The sequence below is a fragment of the Microtus ochrogaster genome, chromosome 19, assembly GCF_000317375.1.
Source record: "Microtus ochrogaster isolate Prairie Vole_2 chromosome 19, MicOch1.0, whole genome shotgun sequence".
In the NCBI taxonomy this organism is placed as follows: Eukaryota; Metazoa; Chordata; class Mammalia; order Rodentia; family Cricetidae; genus Microtus; species Microtus ochrogaster.
In genome coordinates, this window is record NC_022021.1 from 42,965,906 (window position 1) to 42,983,549 (window position 17,644).

A 17,644-nucleotide genomic window follows, 5' to 3' on the forward strand; every position below is an offset into this window, starting at 1 on the left:
TCTCTCTCTCTCTCTCTCTCTCTCTCTCTCTCTCTCTCTCTCTCTCATAAACTGGCGTTCATGTATCACAGATGACAGCCAACATCAGTGTCATCTTTTGGCTGGACCAGGTCATCTCAGAGTTCTCAGCAAACGCTAAATATGGACCTACATCACAGAGCCGTATTTGACTTCTAAAGAGACCAAACTCATATGCCTGCTGTTCCCGTCAAACCACAGGCTCACATGTGGGTGTCGAGCTCTTGGCTGGAGCTCCAGCTAGACAGAGCTGTATAGACCCTTGAGAAAACAAAACGGAGCTGGAAAACCACCAGGAAGACAAATGATCCAATTTAACTCAAACCACTTTTTAAAATACAGACACACAGAACAATAACAGTGGAAAATTACAGGAACCCAGAATCCTGCGGAGGACTGACATCCAAAAAATGGCTGACCACCCCAATCCTTAGAAGAAGCTGACCCCACAGGTGGCTGGGCCTAACCACGCCCTTCTAATTCCCACAGCTCCACAAATGTCACCTTCCTGAAGAGGTTGAATTCAGGAAAGATTTGTAAACTACCCCGTAACTGTTTCAGGATGTTCTGGGTGTGGCAGGCACCCTGCAGCTTTAGAGGGAACAGTCAGCTTTTATCAAAAGGCTTAGAAAACATCCTGGACCCTCTCCACAAAAAACAAATGACCATCTAGTCTGTAAATCTCATGGTTTCTTTAATCCAAGATGAGACAAATGAAGGAGACATCTTACAAAAAAAAAGGGCTTTTCTCATTGACTATCAAATGCCAACTGGAAACCTTGTAGATGAATTTGGTAAGCCATTCTGAATGAACAGCAAGACGCTTCCCCTGATATGGCCCTGGTCTCTAGGTAGCATCTGAACCCCAGGCTCTAAACGATTCCTGAATTGTGTAGCCACCCCTCTTGCCCTCACAGTCCCTGTCTTCAGAACTTGGGGATCCACAACGGCACACTCGCCCTCTATTATGTTTGCCATTCTGCGGGTTGAACCTGAGGGCTAAGCAAGGTCCCGTGTGTAGCAGGTGAGCATTGTATGAACTCCAGGCCAGGCTACCAACCCCACCACTCAGCTCTCCCGTGGTTCTCTCATTTTCTTTAGGTCTTATCCTTTGAGTTTGACTTGCTTCTTAAGCAACTCAATTCCTCAGCGTGGCTTGACTCTGTCAGAGAATGGTTTGCCCTGTTTTCCAGAACCTTCCAAAGCAAATGATAGGGGGGAGTTGAAAAAAAAAAACAAAACTTATGTCTAAGCTTGCTCTCCCAAGGCTAATCATGTGACCCAATGCTGCATTCTATTTGTGTTCCTGTTACTATGGTTAAGAGACAACAGGGTGTCCAGTTGTGTGGGGTGAGAGTGTGACAGACCAGATGTATCAGGCGACACCCTGCCTATCTGCTCAGCCAATATTAGAACCACAAGGATGGGTGTTCCTATCATCACTTTGTATATTTTAAGTCCATAAAAGATCTATGAAGGATTATAATTTTTTTTTGTAACCTATAAAACCACGCTCCAAACTAGGATTTTACCCATTAATGATCATCCGTAAATTAGAACATTCGACTTTGTTCCTGTGTTGAATTCAGGTATTCATGGTCCTAAATAAATGCAAAGAAACTGGTAGCAACGAGGTCTAGGCACTCATCCTCAGGGTGACCAGAACGCACATTGCACATTGTATTGCAGTAGCGGGGCCTGGGGTGTGCACAACAGGAGAGAGATGGGGAGAAAAGAGTAGGCTACTACAGAGGCAAGAGGCTTCCTCTCGAGTGGACGAGATGTGTGCTATGTAAACCCTGATAGGAGGAAGCCAGCTCAAACAGGGGAAGAGAGCCAGATCAAACAGGAGTGGATACAAGCAAGGGCCCACATAACTTTTTAACAGACATCCCTTGATCTACCTGATCAGACTGGCCTTTCCATTATAACAGGAGAGGGTGAGCAAAGGCCTGGGACACAGGTGTTTTTTTCAGTCTTCTTGTGTTAAGGAACAAACAAACAGGAATTTAATCTCTCCTGAAGTCCTCACTACAGGAGAAGTGGCAGGCCAGGTTCTTCTAAGAGGGAGCCAGGACTCCCATAAGGGTGACTGGAAACAGCCAAGCTGCTGTGAGCCCATGGAGACTGTCGGAGAAGTAGGTTCTTCTCCAAGCTTGCAGGCACAGGTAAAAGACCAGGTAACTAAGTATTGAGTCCAGAGGTATTTGAAGACCTGACTTGTGGGTGTTGATGAAGGTGGCTCACAGTAACTGCTTGAACTCCATGGGTCTGGGATGACAGCAGCCTTGGGGGAACTCGTGATGGATGACGTGTCCTAAAGAATCTCAGTCTGCAGCTTAGCAGGTTTGTCTGGCCTCCAGGTCCCAAGTTAAAAATACGGGGAGTTGCCTGTTGGTGATGGTGCACTCCTTTAATCCCTGGGGAGACAGAGGCAGGTGGATCTCTGAGTTTAAGGCCAGCCTCATCTACAGAGCAAGTTCCAAGGCTACACACAGAGAAACCCTGTCTCGGAAAACAAAGAGTGTTGGACGTTTAGGATTTCCTGTCCTGAACAGTTCTTCCTGGGGAGGTCAGGTTAAACCTATGGAGTTTCATAGTCATTTCCCTAGAGGGCATAGTTTTTATTTTTTAACAAATGTGCTGTGCTTTGGTGAACTTGTATCAAATCATAAGAGCAGATAGGACAGGAGACACAGACGTGCTTGCGACCCCTCGGTGTTTCTGGAAAGTTGTGAGCCTTGCCCTGCACTGCTGCTGGTCTTGGTGTGGATCTGAAGTGAGAGGAGAGACCAGTGCTGTTCCCTGTGGGACTTGGACCGGATCGTGAGCAAGGGGTAGTAGCATCATCTTTAGCATTGTCATGTGTTGGGGTACTAGGAGCTCTGGCTGGTCCTCCTCCCCAGCCACAGCAGCCTCTGCTAGACTTGGCATAAGATGCAGCTGGGTTTCAAGTAGCATTGCCCGGAGGCCTCTGACCTACTCAGTTAGCTTTGCAACACAGCCTAGTCACCTGCCAGCAGGACTGGGCCTGTGTGCCCTTGACAGGCTGGATTTATCCCCCAGAGACCTACATGGAGGATTCTCGGCTTTCTCATCCTTTCTATCTATAGCCTTCCCAGAGATCTCTCACAGGCCACCAGCTTTAAATGCTGTCCCCATGCTGGTGACTACAAAGCAGGCCCACAGGCAGGGCTCGCCTGCATGCCACACACCCGTGGGGGTGCCGCCCCCTCTCCTTCTCCACTGTCCCTATCTTAGTGAACACCGCACCGCTCAACAGCTGCTCAAACCACGAACCTTGGCTGTCATCCTTCTGCCCCTTCACCTCACACCTACCATGAAGACCATCTTCTGCTCTAGTTACCTTCTGGTTCTGTCTGTCTGCACTACCCTCCGTTTCCATGTCACCACCTCTGGTCTGGATTTCCCCAGAGCTCTCGATCACCTCCTGCTTGTGCCCTTTCTCAGCTGGCGACAGAACTACATTGTTTGCCCTACCTGCTATGATCTGCTGTTTCAAACTCTCCTCTTCTGCTCCTCACTCTTTAGACTCCACAGGGTTTGGGCTTCCTGTGGCTCTTTATCAAGCTGGCTTCTCATCCCTCAGGGGTCAGCTCCAGGGCTATCTTATGGAGGGAGGTTCTTTTGTCTCTCTACATGAGCTCCTCCTAGGACGGCCAGCTTGTGGGCATATTGCTTTTCTTCAGGACACATCACAGTGGGTGTCGTTCTCCAGTCTGACCATCCTCTGGTCCTACATGGGCTACCCCTGCCAGCCTGTGGTTCTGGGGACAAAGCAATGAAATGCAGTCTCGGCTCCCTGGAGCTTGTACTCAGAGGCGACAGAGATCTGAGTTGACAAGTGAATATACACTATGCCAGGAGGCGAGTGTGCTGTGAACAAAAGCGGGGGATAGATGGTACAAACAACAGGTGGCGAAGGACGTGTCAGAACCTAACAGATGGGAAGAAGTCATCACAAATAAATGGAAGACGGATGGTTTGTCCCGCGTGCAGTTTTGAAGAAGTGTAAGCTGTTTGGAGGTAGTTAGGTTTGATCCATCTATCAAAAGTGCCTGGAAGATGAGGTAAAAAGTTACGTGTGTAAACAGAGCCATAAAGTGAAACAAAATAATCTTATTACAGGTGAGTAAATAGCAAAGGCTAAAGACGGGTGCCATGAATTCAGGGGAATGGTCAGTGGAGCTTCACCATAACAATATTCCGATACGAAGAAAATCATAAAATTAATAATTTGGTCAGCTTGCAAGAAATGGCTACTAATGGCAATAAAAAGAACTAAAGCGTTAACACAGCACATACAAATTCTGAAGCGTTTCATACATTTCAATGCTAACGTCAGGATAAGTTTTTTTGTAAGTGAAGTGTGCATTTATCAACGTCACCGCAGACGTTCGATCAGTGGAATGTCTTTCGGGCGGGCCATAGCATCTCGTAACTAAACATCCTCCTCTTTGTCCTTCCTAGTCTAGTAACTGGTGCTCTGAGCACAGCCTGTCTGAATCTCTTCCCGGGTCGTTTGACCCACTCAGCAGTTAGTGATCAGAGCCGATTCAGGCTGAAGTCTGCCTGTGTGAATCCCGTGCTCTTCCCTCAAATTGCGGCAATTGCTGGACTCCTGAAACTTCTCAGCCTTGCCAACAGCTGTCATTAGCTATGCCTGTCTTCTTACCTCCCTCAGCTCTAGGTTTAGGACTCAAATCCGGAAATAGCAAGTACAGCCGGGACTGATGGATGGTTGTGGTTGTTTGTTTTTCTAACAAAACCCATCAGTTTGTCAAGAACACATGGAAACACATAGGTATGGTACTAAGTGTATTTGAAACTTGTGCTAAATAATGCCATTTAAATTTCAACACACTCTTATGGACTACAAAGAAATAGTTCACTGGCTGGTGAGACGGCTCAGCAGGACAGGGTGCTTGTCGCCAAGCCTGGCAACTCGAGTTCAGTCCCTGGAACCTACATGGTGGAAGAAGGGACCCCCACTTCTACAAGTTGCCCTCTGACCTCCACATACATGCTCTGGCACATTGACACAGGCACATGCATGTGGGTACACACACATACACACACCAAATAATAAATGTTAAAAATATATTTAAAATTCAAAATCATAGACTTTAGGGAAGATGGGGGATTAATCTATGCCAGCTCTAAGAGACTGAGAAGGGGTTTTATGGTAAAATGTTGGCACTGTAGGTTGTACAGGTTCTGGACAGCCAAGAAGGAATTCCATGGTGTAATGTTGGCACTGTGTATTCTATGGGTTCGGAGCAGCTGAGAAGAGATTCCATGGTGGATGCTACGGGGTCTGGGAGGCTGAGAAGTTAGCAATTAGAAACTGTTCTGAGTTGACTCTTAGTGGAGTAAGACCTGAGGAGAATAGATTCTTGTACATTGTAAATTAATGAGCAAGCAGGAGAGGGAGCAAGGATTGGTGTCTGCTGAAGTCTACTTCCAGGTCCCACAGGCAGCTGTAGCGAAGTGGCCCACATGGAAGCAGGGAGCTCGTCCTCCTGACTCAGGACCATCAGTTCTTGGCATCCTGCCACCTGGGGATCTGTGAGCTGTGATGGATGCCTCTGACATCCATCACTGGTTCACAGTGGACTAGTCGGGCTTTTTGGGGGGCTTCCAGCTCATGATAAAACAACATAGAGACTTATATTAATTATGAGAGCTCAGCCTTCACTTAGGTTTGTTTCTAACTAGCTCTTATAACTTAAATTAACCCATTTCTATTCATTTTCTTTCTGCCTCGTGGCTTTATTGCCTCATCTGTACTGCCCATCCTGTTTGCTCTGAGTCTCCTGGCCTCTCCACCTTCTTCCCAGCATCCTCTCTGCCTAGAAATCCCGCCTAGCTATTAACCATTCAGCTTTTTATTAAACCAATCAGAGCGACACATCTTCATAGTGTACAAAAAGATTATTCCACAACAGGGCCCTCCTGTCAAACGTAGGATTTATTACCTGGGGATTTCTTGGTTTTCAGTTTGCACTATGGTGTTAAGTTATTTGATCTGCTTTGATAGAGGGAAAAATTTGCTTCTTAAAGAAAGCGAACAAACAAAAACAAAGAGTTATCACTGCTCTACAACACACTAAGAAGGTTCTTGTGGATAATTTCAAGTTATTACAGGGGGAAAGAAAATAGAGATAGATTTGAAAACACTTGTCAAAAACTAGCATTGCGATTCCCAACTTTGTCAGCAAAAGAGCAAATTCTTCAGCTGTCGTCCATTTTTGTTCTGGGCTTTTCTAAAATTGTTGCACACGGGGGTATTCCCTACAAATGCTTCTTCCACTTCCCAGTAGTCCCTGCATAGCATGCTCAGCTTTGGATGTGTTCACTGACTCAGCAGCGTCTCTAGGAAAGATAGAAACCAAGTGTCGGTGAGGAATTGAAGCCCCTGAGTTTTGTAAAGCCTGCACTGGACAGTGTGTTATGTTAAAGACGAGGCCTTCAGAATAATTTTCAGTAGAACATGAAATACACACACACACACACACACACACACACACACGCTTGCGCGTGTACACATGCACTCACATAATAGCATGTTTATGGTCTGAATACATTTTATAAGCACTTGACATTCAATTATAACTGGAAGGGTTTCGTCCCTACTTAATGGTACATTACCTAAATAACATACTCTACATCTGACAGCCTTGAAGCCAGTGGAACGTAGAATGAGTTTGCTTTGCTAAGGTTTAGAGTGATGGTTCTTAAACATGGTACGTCTGAAGAGCCACTGCGGGTTTGTCTGTGGAGTCCAGCTTCTCTTCTCTCACAAACGCCTCTGCTCACTTAGCGGTCAGCACGCCATCTTTAAAGAGGATTGCAAAGTGGCGCTTAGGCTGTGCCACAGATGTTTGTAGAGAAAATGGTGAACTACTGTCTGCTCAGTAGGAATGGGGCAGACAGGGGAAGAGCGTTTCCGCTTGGAGTTAGCGTACAAACACAGCTTTTATGAACGTGGTCTGCGTCTGGCTGAAGGGCGAGCAGCGAGCACCACAGGTGAAGGCTTTAGGGTGTCATTGTTTTAAAGGCTGCCTCTGTGGTGGTGGAAACGTGTCATTAGACTTTAGTAAATGCTGCTACAATGTAGGGCACAAAGAATGAGTCTCCTGTTGACTACAGATGAGATATGGCTATGTGTTGATATAGGTTCATCACGTATAGCCAGGCTCGTGGGGGAGGTGCTGTGTTTTCGGGGGAGGGGACAAGAGAGAATTGCCTTATCGTCACTCACTTTTTCCAAGAACTTAAAACGACTCTAACAAGTCTGTTATAGACGGCGTATAACTGCTGTGTGAAGGGAGGGGACAGTCTAAAGGGAGAGGGCGGTTGGAGGGGAGCAGGAAGGACAATGTACTGCATGCTTCTCTTACGTGGATCTAGATTAACAACATACACACGCGTGTGACATGAGAGCACAGTGGGGACCCCTTCAGGAGGAAAAGTGGGGGTCAGAGAAAAGGGGTCAGGTGAAGGTGGGGTGGGGGCAGAGAATATGAGCCAAGTAGCCCTCGCTGGACTAGAACTCAAGAACCTCAAGCTGGGATCACAGGCATGAGTTACCATAAGTTAGGAGTTTTAAAACACCAGCTTTTAGGTAGTACTCTTAAAACTGCCTTTTTGATCCTCAGAAATACTCAGGTTTGTTACTTTTTCCAGTGGACAGGTATCTCACCCCCAAAAGGTACTCAGACTGATGCTAATATGGGCAAAAAAGAAAAAGGAAAAGAAAAACCGGTATTTTCTACGAACTCAGGAGTGTAGACTCACCTTACACACTGAGCGTCGTCTAGCCCAGAAAGTGCATCTGCCAACTTCCATGTGGGAGGTGGGATTCTGCAGAGATGTGGCACTGTTTCTCATGCTGGCCTTGGCTCTTCTCTCCCTTGCAGGCCTTGAACCGGGGCATCGCTGCAGTCAAGGAAGATGCTGTGGAGATGCTGGCCAGCTATGGGCTGGCGTATTCTCTGATGAAGTTCTTCACAGGGCCCATGAGTGACTTCAAAAATGTGGGCCTGGTGTTTGTGAACAGCAAGAGAGATAGGACCAAAGCCGTCCTCTGCATGGTGGTGGCCGGTGCCATCGCTGCCGTCTTCCACACCCTGATAGGTAAGGCTCCTGCCACCAGTGAGCTTTTCATTTTGGTCGTTTCTTTCTCTCCTCAATGCTTGAAATATAGTTGCAGGCTAAGTGGCTTCTTTAGCGATTATTGAACCTTTCTCATAAAAAATTTCGGAGGATAGAAGGATTTAAGTTTGTGCTCTCCTAAATCAGTAAAATTTTAAAACAGTTTTTTTTTTTCCTAAATCTAGTTTTGTGCCTCTGATTTCCAAAGTCAGAGAGTGAGTGGTTTCATCCATAGGCGAAATCTAAATAGTATTAGTACCTAATGGTATTTAGCTTAGACATAGTACCTAATAATAGCATTCCAGGAGGTGGACAAAATAGCAGACACACTCTCATTATTGCAACTCAAGAATAGAAGTATGGTGGCTGTTATTTTGAATTTGTGCTTATCACCATTGAGAACCAATCAATGACAGGTTGTTTCATTGAGATTAATTTTCTCCAGGGCTTCTGGATGCTGCTTTACTCAAAAGCATGCCTGAATACCTTTGCAAGGCTGTTCCTGCAACAAGAAAGCTAGACCCCAGCTACAGCATGCCTGAATACCCTTGCAGGACTGTCCCTGAAACAAGAAAGCTAGATCCCAGCCACAGCATGCCTGAATACCCCTGCAGGGCCGTCCCTGCAACAAGAAAGCTAGATCCCAGCCACAGCAGCTATGCACATGCTCCTGAAGACTCAGAAAAGCATGTAGTGTCAGGGCTAGGCTGCTCCTTCTGCCTTCTTGGTGGCACTAGAACCTATGGGGGTGCGGTTTCAGAATATCTTGGCTTTAAAACAACTCTGTCTACCTGGTGTAAAACTGGCAGGGCACATCTGTTGAAAGCAGTTGCCTAAAGCACTTTGAATGGTACTTCATGAGCCCGCTGTGTACCTTAAGTGTGGCTGGCGGTATGAGAAGCATGAATGTCAGGAAGTAGAGGAGCCAAAGGATTAGCCCAAACCACTTACCCTCTGTTCATTCATAGAAAGCCAGTGTTTACTCACAATTGTGAGTAATTATGCATTTGTGAGTCGGAGAGTAAATAGGAAAAGGGCCTTCGTGGTTTTCCTTTCTTCTATGGCATAGAGCAGCAGACAGGAGAGGAAGTCTGCTGGTGGGTGTATTCAGCGGAGCGCTGATAGCCATCACTTCATTTGCACTTAGGAGCTCAGGGAGTGGGCAGGCAGAGCTGGGTGCCTTTCTTTCTATCACTGATGCCCTAATGAGGGTTTGGACACAATTTCTGCAGCTACATTGCATTTGTCATTTCCAAAGTCAGCGTATGTATTGAGAAAATGTCATTTTAAAATAAGGGTCTTGCCTAAATAAGTAAATTAATTCATTTTTGCTATTTTATTTGGACCCTAAATACATCCAACGTCCCCTATTTTAGCCACAGTTATATGAGACTTTGGGATGATAGCTCATGACTGTCTGTCAACTACCAAGAAAGAGAAAGACTGAACAGACTGTGTTATTGACAGCCATGAGGAAAATATTAACTCTAAGCTTTACCATCTTATCGTACGGTATTGTCTTATGAATCCAAGGCACCTTAGACATGTCCTATAGCTCAGATTGACCCTGAACTTCTGACTTCCCTGTTTTACCCTTCAAAGCTCTGGTTACAGGCGTGCACCTCCACGCTCAGGTCAGGCAGCAATGGGGATGCACCACAGGGCTACATAACATAAACATAACAGGCAAACATTTTCCCTGCTGAAATATAGCCCGAGCCAATTGTTTTTCCATTTTAAAAATGGAAAATTTAAAGCAATAAGATCTTAGATTTAAATCAAACATATTCTTTTATCTCACTTATGCTAAATAAATATTTTTGCTACTCTTGACTTTTTTTTTAACAGCTAATACTTCTATTCCTTTTACTTCTCTCTTAGAAGTACACAGCAGTTGATTTTGAACCCCCACTGCTAGACTCTTGGTTCCCTGTGCGACATCTCTGGCAACCCCACGGGTGAATCTCTCCCCTTTTTGCTCTTTTGTACCAGGCTTCTTTGCACACATTCTTCTCTGCTTCTCCTTGCCGGCATTTGTAATATCTTTCCTGGTCTTCCGTATTCTGTACCGCAGCTCTCCCTCCTCCCAGACCCTACCTCCTTTCCTTCCTATTTTCTCACACAGTGCAGTTTCCTGCTCTAGGTACATTTTACCTGTGTACACCGAAACCCACTTTCACCTCTTAGCGAGGGTGCAGACAGTCGGCTCCTAGCTAGGCTTGTAGCAAGGGACACTGACTCAGCTGTGAAAACCCACATACTCACCTCTGCTTGAGTTGAGAAGCCATGGTGTGAGCCCCGTGCCTTCCATCATCTACGTCGGGGCAGAGACTGAGTGGGCAGCAATTCTTACTTATCATGTACGCCCTGCCTGGTCAGGACATGCCAGCAGGAAAACCATAAGCTGAAACGCACGGAACTTTGTAATGCCAGAATAGAAATATGCAACAGAGAAATCTGGGCATAAGCTGAGCTTCTCTGTATTCTTTTCTCAGACAAAACTAGACTGATTTTCACCACTTTAATGAACTCAGCTCTTTTCCTCAAGTCCGTGTGTGTGTGTGTGTGTGTGTGTGTGTGTGTGTGTGTGTGTGTGTGTATGTATGTATGTGTGTACATGAGCATATGCATGTAGGTGTATGTGCATGTGTGTGCATGGAGCCAGAGGTCAACATGAATTGTCTTCTTTAGCCCCCACCCCTAAGCCCAACACCATTTTGTCTTGTTTGTTTCGAGACAGGGTCTATTCCTGTACCTTGGCTCACCAACCTGTCTAGTCTGGCAGGCCAGCAAGCTCCACGAATGTTTTTGACTCCCCCTCCCAACACTGGTGCTGTCAATGTGCCCAGCCACATAGCTTTTTACATGTCACGGGAGATCCCAACATGGGCCCTCATGTTTGTGAAGCAGGCACCGCGCCATCTCCCTGGCGCAGCTTTACATGGTGTTTATAAGGACACCCAAGAGCACAGAGCAAGAGGGCACCTTTCTTTTGAGGGTTGGGCCTGGAGGTTCACACAGACTGGCTCTGAAGGGGCTAATATATTAGAATAGGACCTCTTCAAAGGTTTTCTTAGTCATCTGTCTAATGCAGTCAAGAATTTGACCGTCTTCTCTATCAGTTTGCCAATGCTGCAGTTTAAAGCGAAAGTAGGGGGAGCATTTGCTGAGCGTGGGTGTGGCCCCAAGTTCAGTGCCTCGTACTACCAAAGGGGTGTGTGTGGGCGTGTATCTGTGTGTGTGTGCACATGTATGTGTGTGTTTGTGTGCATGCATGCATGTGTGTCTGTGTCTGCCTGTTGTCTGTCTGTATCTAAGTCTCCAGTGCTCACTTCTCTATTAATGTAATCTACTATTTCTATCTAGCATTTGATTTATAGTTAAGCACTGCCATATATTTTCGGTGGTTTCTTTCAGTTCATGGCCAAATTTTATGGTCCCTTTTCACTTCATTCTTTGCTTCCCCTGTTGGTGTCACTCTTTGAGATATTAGTTACTATCCCCAGTGTGAGGCCTTCTTCACATTTGGTAAACGTTCTCATGCACAGAGTTCATCTGCGATTCTGTGAAATGATGTTAAGAAGGATGTGGACCACTTCACCTGTGCAAATGCACCATCTGTATAATTGGTATCTGTCTTCCTCTTTAGTCCATAATTTACCCTCCTGGGGACTGCAGAAGAATGGGAGTTAGAATTAACATTGTTTCCCTCCCTTCAGATGGCTCAGCCTCCACCTCTCAGTGTTCAACAGAATGTGTACTGTACCTTAAGGAACTAGAAGTGAAATATGTGCAAAACACAGTGACCAACTACACGCCTCTCCCCAAGTACATGTAGCCAGTGGTAAAGTGTGTGTGTACTTCAATGTCCATTTCTAGATCTCTAGCATGAGCTGATTTCTGCCAGTGAGAGCTTTGAGAGACAGTGGAGTAAACCAACGGCAAAGAAGAGGACCTTTCGCACCCCAGACTTGAGAGGGCTTAGGGCCTGGTAGTAATAAAACAAAGGACAAGCCCTTGGAAAGGAAATGAAGAGAAGGTGGACGTAGCCATGTGTTTATAACACAGAGGAAAGGGGACAAAGAAAATGAGTCTAGACCTGAATTTAACAGGTATGGGATGACTGCCATGTGCTGGAGCCAGAGTCAGTAGCCAGCCAGAGCTTAGAGCCTGAGCCCAGGAAGAGATCTGCTGGACACAGGGAAACCAAAGAGCGTCAGGAAGGGAGAGGGTAAGGCAGTGGGGAAGAGCAGTGTAGAGCTAGGAAGCCAGGAAGGGAAGTGTTGTGATGGGTGCCTAATATAGATGCCTTTTATATGCCTTTGCCACCCGTGGGCATGCTTGTGATGCCTCAGGGGTATCCACATGGAATAAGGCAGATTTACGCTGTGTTCACGTATGTTAAATTAACCAGTAGAGATCTCTGTGCTCTTACTGTGCATCTTTAAACCCCGTGGCCTCTAAAAATCTTATTTCACATTTAGAAAAATCGGCTGTTTTCTAGCTGTGCTTTATGTCCACGGCGTAAACGGATGCCTCGTTTAGCTAGGTCTCTAAGATTATTTTGTAAATACTGTGTGTCATTCCGTGATGTTTCCAAAGACTGCAGAAACACTAACAACGAGCATGAATTTTAAGAAAGTGACTAACGTGCCCAGTCTTTTTAGTATTGATGCTAATGGTTACTGACCCCCCCCCGGGGGGGGGTTATCTCCACTCAGAGGGGCTTCAAGTTGAACCGTGTCCATATCTGAAAAATTGACTACAGACTTGGCACCTTAGGTTCATCAAGCTGGTGTCATCTCTGGGCACCACTTAGTGCCTACAAGACTGCTGATGTCATCTTTGTGCACCAGTTAGTGCCTACAAGAGTGCTGATGTCATCTCTGTGCGCCAGCTAGTGCCCACAAGACTGCTGATGTCATCTCTGTACACTAGCTAGGGCCCACAAGACTGCTGATGTCATCTCTGTGTGCCAGTTAGTGGCTACAAGAGTGCTGACATCATCTCTGTGTGCCAGCTAGTGCCCACAAGACTGCTGATTTCATCTCTGTGCACCAGCTAGTGCCTACAAGACTTTTGACATCATCTCTGTGCGCTAACTAGGGCCTACAGGACTGCTGAGGTCATCTCTGTGTGCCAGTTAGTGGCTACAAGACTGCTGATGTCATCTCTGTGCGCCAGTTAGTGGCTACAAGACTGCTGATGTCATCTCTATGCGCCAGTTAGTGGCTACAAGACTGCTCACTGGATGCTCTTTGTTGTGTCATCTGTTGTTATTGCTCTTGTCCCAGGAAAGGAAAGAACCTGCTGTGGGTCCTTCTCATTGCCTGGGCGGTAGCTAATGTCGTCTTCTTTCTTCATGCTTGTTTTCCGACTTTCCTTTCACTTTTCACCACTGGAGAGTGAGGCAGGCATTCTCTCTTCCCTGACAGTTCTGCACATGGGTGTTGGTTTCCAGACATAGCTGATAGCTGGAGCAGATTGCACATAGGCTTTTCCTCTAAGAAAGCCTGGTAGAACTCATGAGGGAAAGATGGTCCCGGCTCTTACTTAGCGACACCCCGCCGACCGCATGCCATGGAGCAGATGCGTAGACAGCTGGAGCTGTGCTGGACTTGGAAGACTTTACATCTCGGAGTCTCTGTAGCTGTAAAGTCCCTGTCAGCCCCCTGCACACCCACAGCCTGTCTCTAGCTATCTGAACCACACGAGATTTGAACGTATGTGTTGGGTGGCTGCCACTCAGCGTCCCCTTGGAGTTTAGTCATAGCCGGAACTTCTTCCTGGAGTCACAGACTGCAGCGACAGGGTTTGCCACCACCACATTTGAATTAAGCCTGGCAGTCATGAGGCAGGTAATATCCCATCGCTTGCTCTTAGCGAACCTGTAGTGAGGACAGGTCACTGACCTGATATTGTAGGTAGTTTTGGTTGAGCCTAGATTACTGTCGTCCACTGTGAGTCTTTCTGGCTTCCTTGTTCATGCAGATGGAGGAGCTGTTGAGTGCCTTTAGCTTTCTTTACATTTGTTCCCAGTGGGGAGCAGCTTCATGCTCTGAGGGAACCTAGGGAGCCAGCAGGGGAACTGAACACACACAGGCTCGTATTGTGGGTAACTAAAATAATTTCTAGTAATTTATAGAATGTTCCTTCTATCTGGCTTAGCTTTTCAGATTTCCCACTTACTCATGAATCACAGACCAGCCCTAGGAAAGGTGGGTGGGTGCCATATAGAAAATCACACCAATCAGAGTATTAGGAATAAGCCATTTCGTTTATTATCTGACAACTCACCATGGGGTCAGGGGATGTTGCTCAGAAAGTGGAATATTTGCCAAGCTCCATATGTGAGCCCTAGTGTGGTGCTGCACACTTGTAATCCTAGCACCTGGGAGGTAGAAGCAGGGGGACCAGAAGAGCCGTTACATCCTCATTACAGCATGAGTTTGAGCCCTGCCTGGACTTCATCAGACGTTGACTCAAAATAACAAACAATAAAGAGAAAACAAAAGCCATCCAGGACTTGGTAGCTTAAAAGGCAAATGCTCACTTTTGTTCTACCAATCATGGCTGTCCGGGGGATTCTTCTGGACTTTACTGGACTCGCATCCCTGTGGGCAGTTAAAGATCAAGGTGTGACTTAACCAATATTGAGGGTGCTCTCTGAGGATGGCCCTGTGACCTCTGCTGAGCTCCTTTCCTTCCTAGTCCAGTAGCATTGTCTGGGCTTCTTTGGATGGACGTGGCTGGGCTCCAGCTGTCAGGGTGAAGGCAAGAACATTCTGAAGTCAGGAATCAGAGACACTATAACACTACTGGCTGACCAGAGCATATTGCTGCTCAGCCTCGGGTCAAGGGATGAGCACATAAACTATACAGCATGTGGCAAAAGGAGCCAAAAAGTCATAAAGAACGTTGCTATAAAGGGGTGGGAAGATCTGAGAACACTTTTACAATCCCTTCTTTTGGGCATGATGGATTTATCAATGTTTTCAATCCATAGTTATCAAAACCCAGGTTACATCCTGGTTTTTCACTCAGGAATAGACATACCCTCCAGTGAGAAGCCAATACCCATAGTAATTTACACTGATCCCCACTTTGCCAAGTGTTATACCAGCGAGGCTTTGACTCCCATACTACAATCTTATATTCAATTGCTTACCATTATACATGGTCCCAGGGTATTGCTCCAAGGACTTGGCCTTATGTGCATCTCCCATCCCTATGCTTTCTGGGCAAACGCTGCCCGGGACGGAATGTAGTTGAGTTTATTATATATCAGCGTCCCAGTCATGTACAGAAAGCTGCCTCCTTCATGGCTGGGTGATTGGCACAGCGCCTCATCTGAATAAGTATTCAGTGCATATTTGTTGAGGCGATTTAAATGTGGTTTATCAGCCATGTAAACACATACTCTTTGGAAGCAACACATACATTAGAGACCCAAGATGAACGTGCAGGCTCCTACAAAAACCCTCCTAAGTAGGACTCAGTGGGTCAGTAAATGGTCCTGGAGAGACTTTTACCCATCGATACCTTAGAAATTTGAATTAGAACAGGCGCTCTACCTGTTGTGAATTTTACATCTTGGAACTGAATATATTATAATGTTTCTGAAATTGATGGGGTCTCAGTTCCCAGAAGATATTCTTTATTAGACTTTTTTTCATTAATATGAATATTTCACAGTTTGCTATAAGAGCTGGTAACTACTAGTCCTGCAAGTTTGAGAACCACTGATTGCAAAGGGGATGTTCTCAGTTGGCTGAGATCATTTAAAGGGCCTTCCTCTCTTTGTTTGGTCTAGTTTTGAGCCTCCTACCAGTCCATAGGTCAAGTCAGTGTCGTCCTCCTGCTGTTTGCAGTCATAAAGCCTGGGTCATCTGCTCAGAGGCTCTGTTTAATTTGTTTTATAGCTCTCTCCTCTTCAGGAGGAAGACTAGTTTGCAAAGCAGTCTTGGTAAGGCAGTTGTTAGGAGCTGAAGCCTAGTAAATAGCCATTAGGGACTATGCAAAGCATTTTACACAAATCACCCCAGCCACCAGCTTTGGCTGAGCTGGAACTAGCTCAAAGGCTGGCCCAGGAGGGTGGAGCTGGGGACAGAAGAGATGAGGTGGAAACAGGTCCTGGGATTTTATACACACAGTATCCAGGTGGGAAAAGCCTGGATTCTTCTCCCACAGAAAGAGTAAGTAAAAAAATCTGAGGAAAAAAAAAAAACTGTCTCTGACCTCCAGGTTTCCCCTTTAGTAGCTGAAAGAGGAAGGGTCTAAAGCAGAAAGAAGCAAAATAGCCCTTGTGCCCGTGAGTCCCAGATGCCCTGAAGCTGGGCCCATGGAGCCAGGCAGGCCCTGGGAGCTGGAAGAACAACAGTGGTAACTTACATTCCCGAGACAGTGCCGAGAGAAAGGTTCAAGAACCCCACTGTCCTTAAGCCGCCGTTAACCCAGATATCTTACACAAAGTCCCCATCTTGCTGCCACAGTTAAAATACATTACTGCCAGAGTCAGGGCGCTTGCTTCCGTAGTGTTCCCTATTCGCAGGTAGCAGGTGCAGATCACACGTCTTTCTGTCAGCCACACACATTCGCTGCCCATCTTTCCTTGCTGCCACGCCTTCCTTGGAACCCAGCTGTAGTCATTAGGAGGGCTGCCGTGTCAAAACACTACAGCTTCTGTAGCTTCAGCGACAGAAGTGTACTACAGTCTTACAGCTCTGCAGACAGCAAGTCTGAGGTCAAAGTGTAGACAGGGCGGATTCCTTCTGAGCACTTTGAGGGACAGCTGCCCTCTGCTTGACCTTTGGTTTTGAGACTTTCCTGGCAGCCTTTGGCGTGAGACTGCATTGCCCAGTCTCTACCCTCACAAGGATTTTTTTTTCCTGTGCATAGCTGTCTTTGTATCCAATCTCTCCCTTTTCACAAGGTCACTGGTCATGTTGGGTTGAACACCCACTCCAGTATGACTTCATCTTATTATATCTGCCATAGTCCTGTAGCTACATAAGGTCACATTCAGAGGTCCGGAGGTTGGGACTTTGATGTTTGAACTTCAGGGAGACATGGTTTGCCCATGTCACTGTCGTTCTGGCCCTCAGCCCTTCCCATGGTCCCCAGCGTCGGGCCTTGTAGTCAAGTCTTGTCCGCTGGCTTGCTCCATGGACTGTAACCTTTATCAGGGGATTTTCGCTCGCCAGCTATTCATAGCGGGCCCCATGCTCTTGCCTGTGGCATCGCTGACCTTTCCATTCCAGTGATTTCTGCCAGAACAGGGACGTTTGTATGGGTAGGTCAAGACTGTCTCCCCGCAAGACCCTGCACAAGTGAGCATTTGCCGATGACATAAAAGCACACACGGAGATAAATAGCAGCAATGATAAAGAGAAAATGTCCACGGCTCTGCCCCCAGAGTAGATTGTGTGTGGGATGCAGGATTCTTAAC

At 46.4% G+C, this 17,644-nt stretch overlaps 1 protein-coding gene across 1 annotated transcript in view; it reads left to right on the forward strand.

Moving 5' to 3' along the window:
• The window catches only part of Ankh (ANKH inorganic pyrophosphate transport regulator), a 133,856-nt gene that overhangs the window by 73,392 nt on the left and 42,820 nt on the right, over window positions 1-17,644 (forward strand). The window contains exon 2 of the mRNA XM_005356660.2: window positions 7,962-8,178. Within this exon, the coding sequence (XP_005356717.1) occupies window positions 7,962-8,178 (217 nt within the window). The remainder of the gene's footprint in view (window positions 1-7,961; window positions 8,179-17,644) is intronic.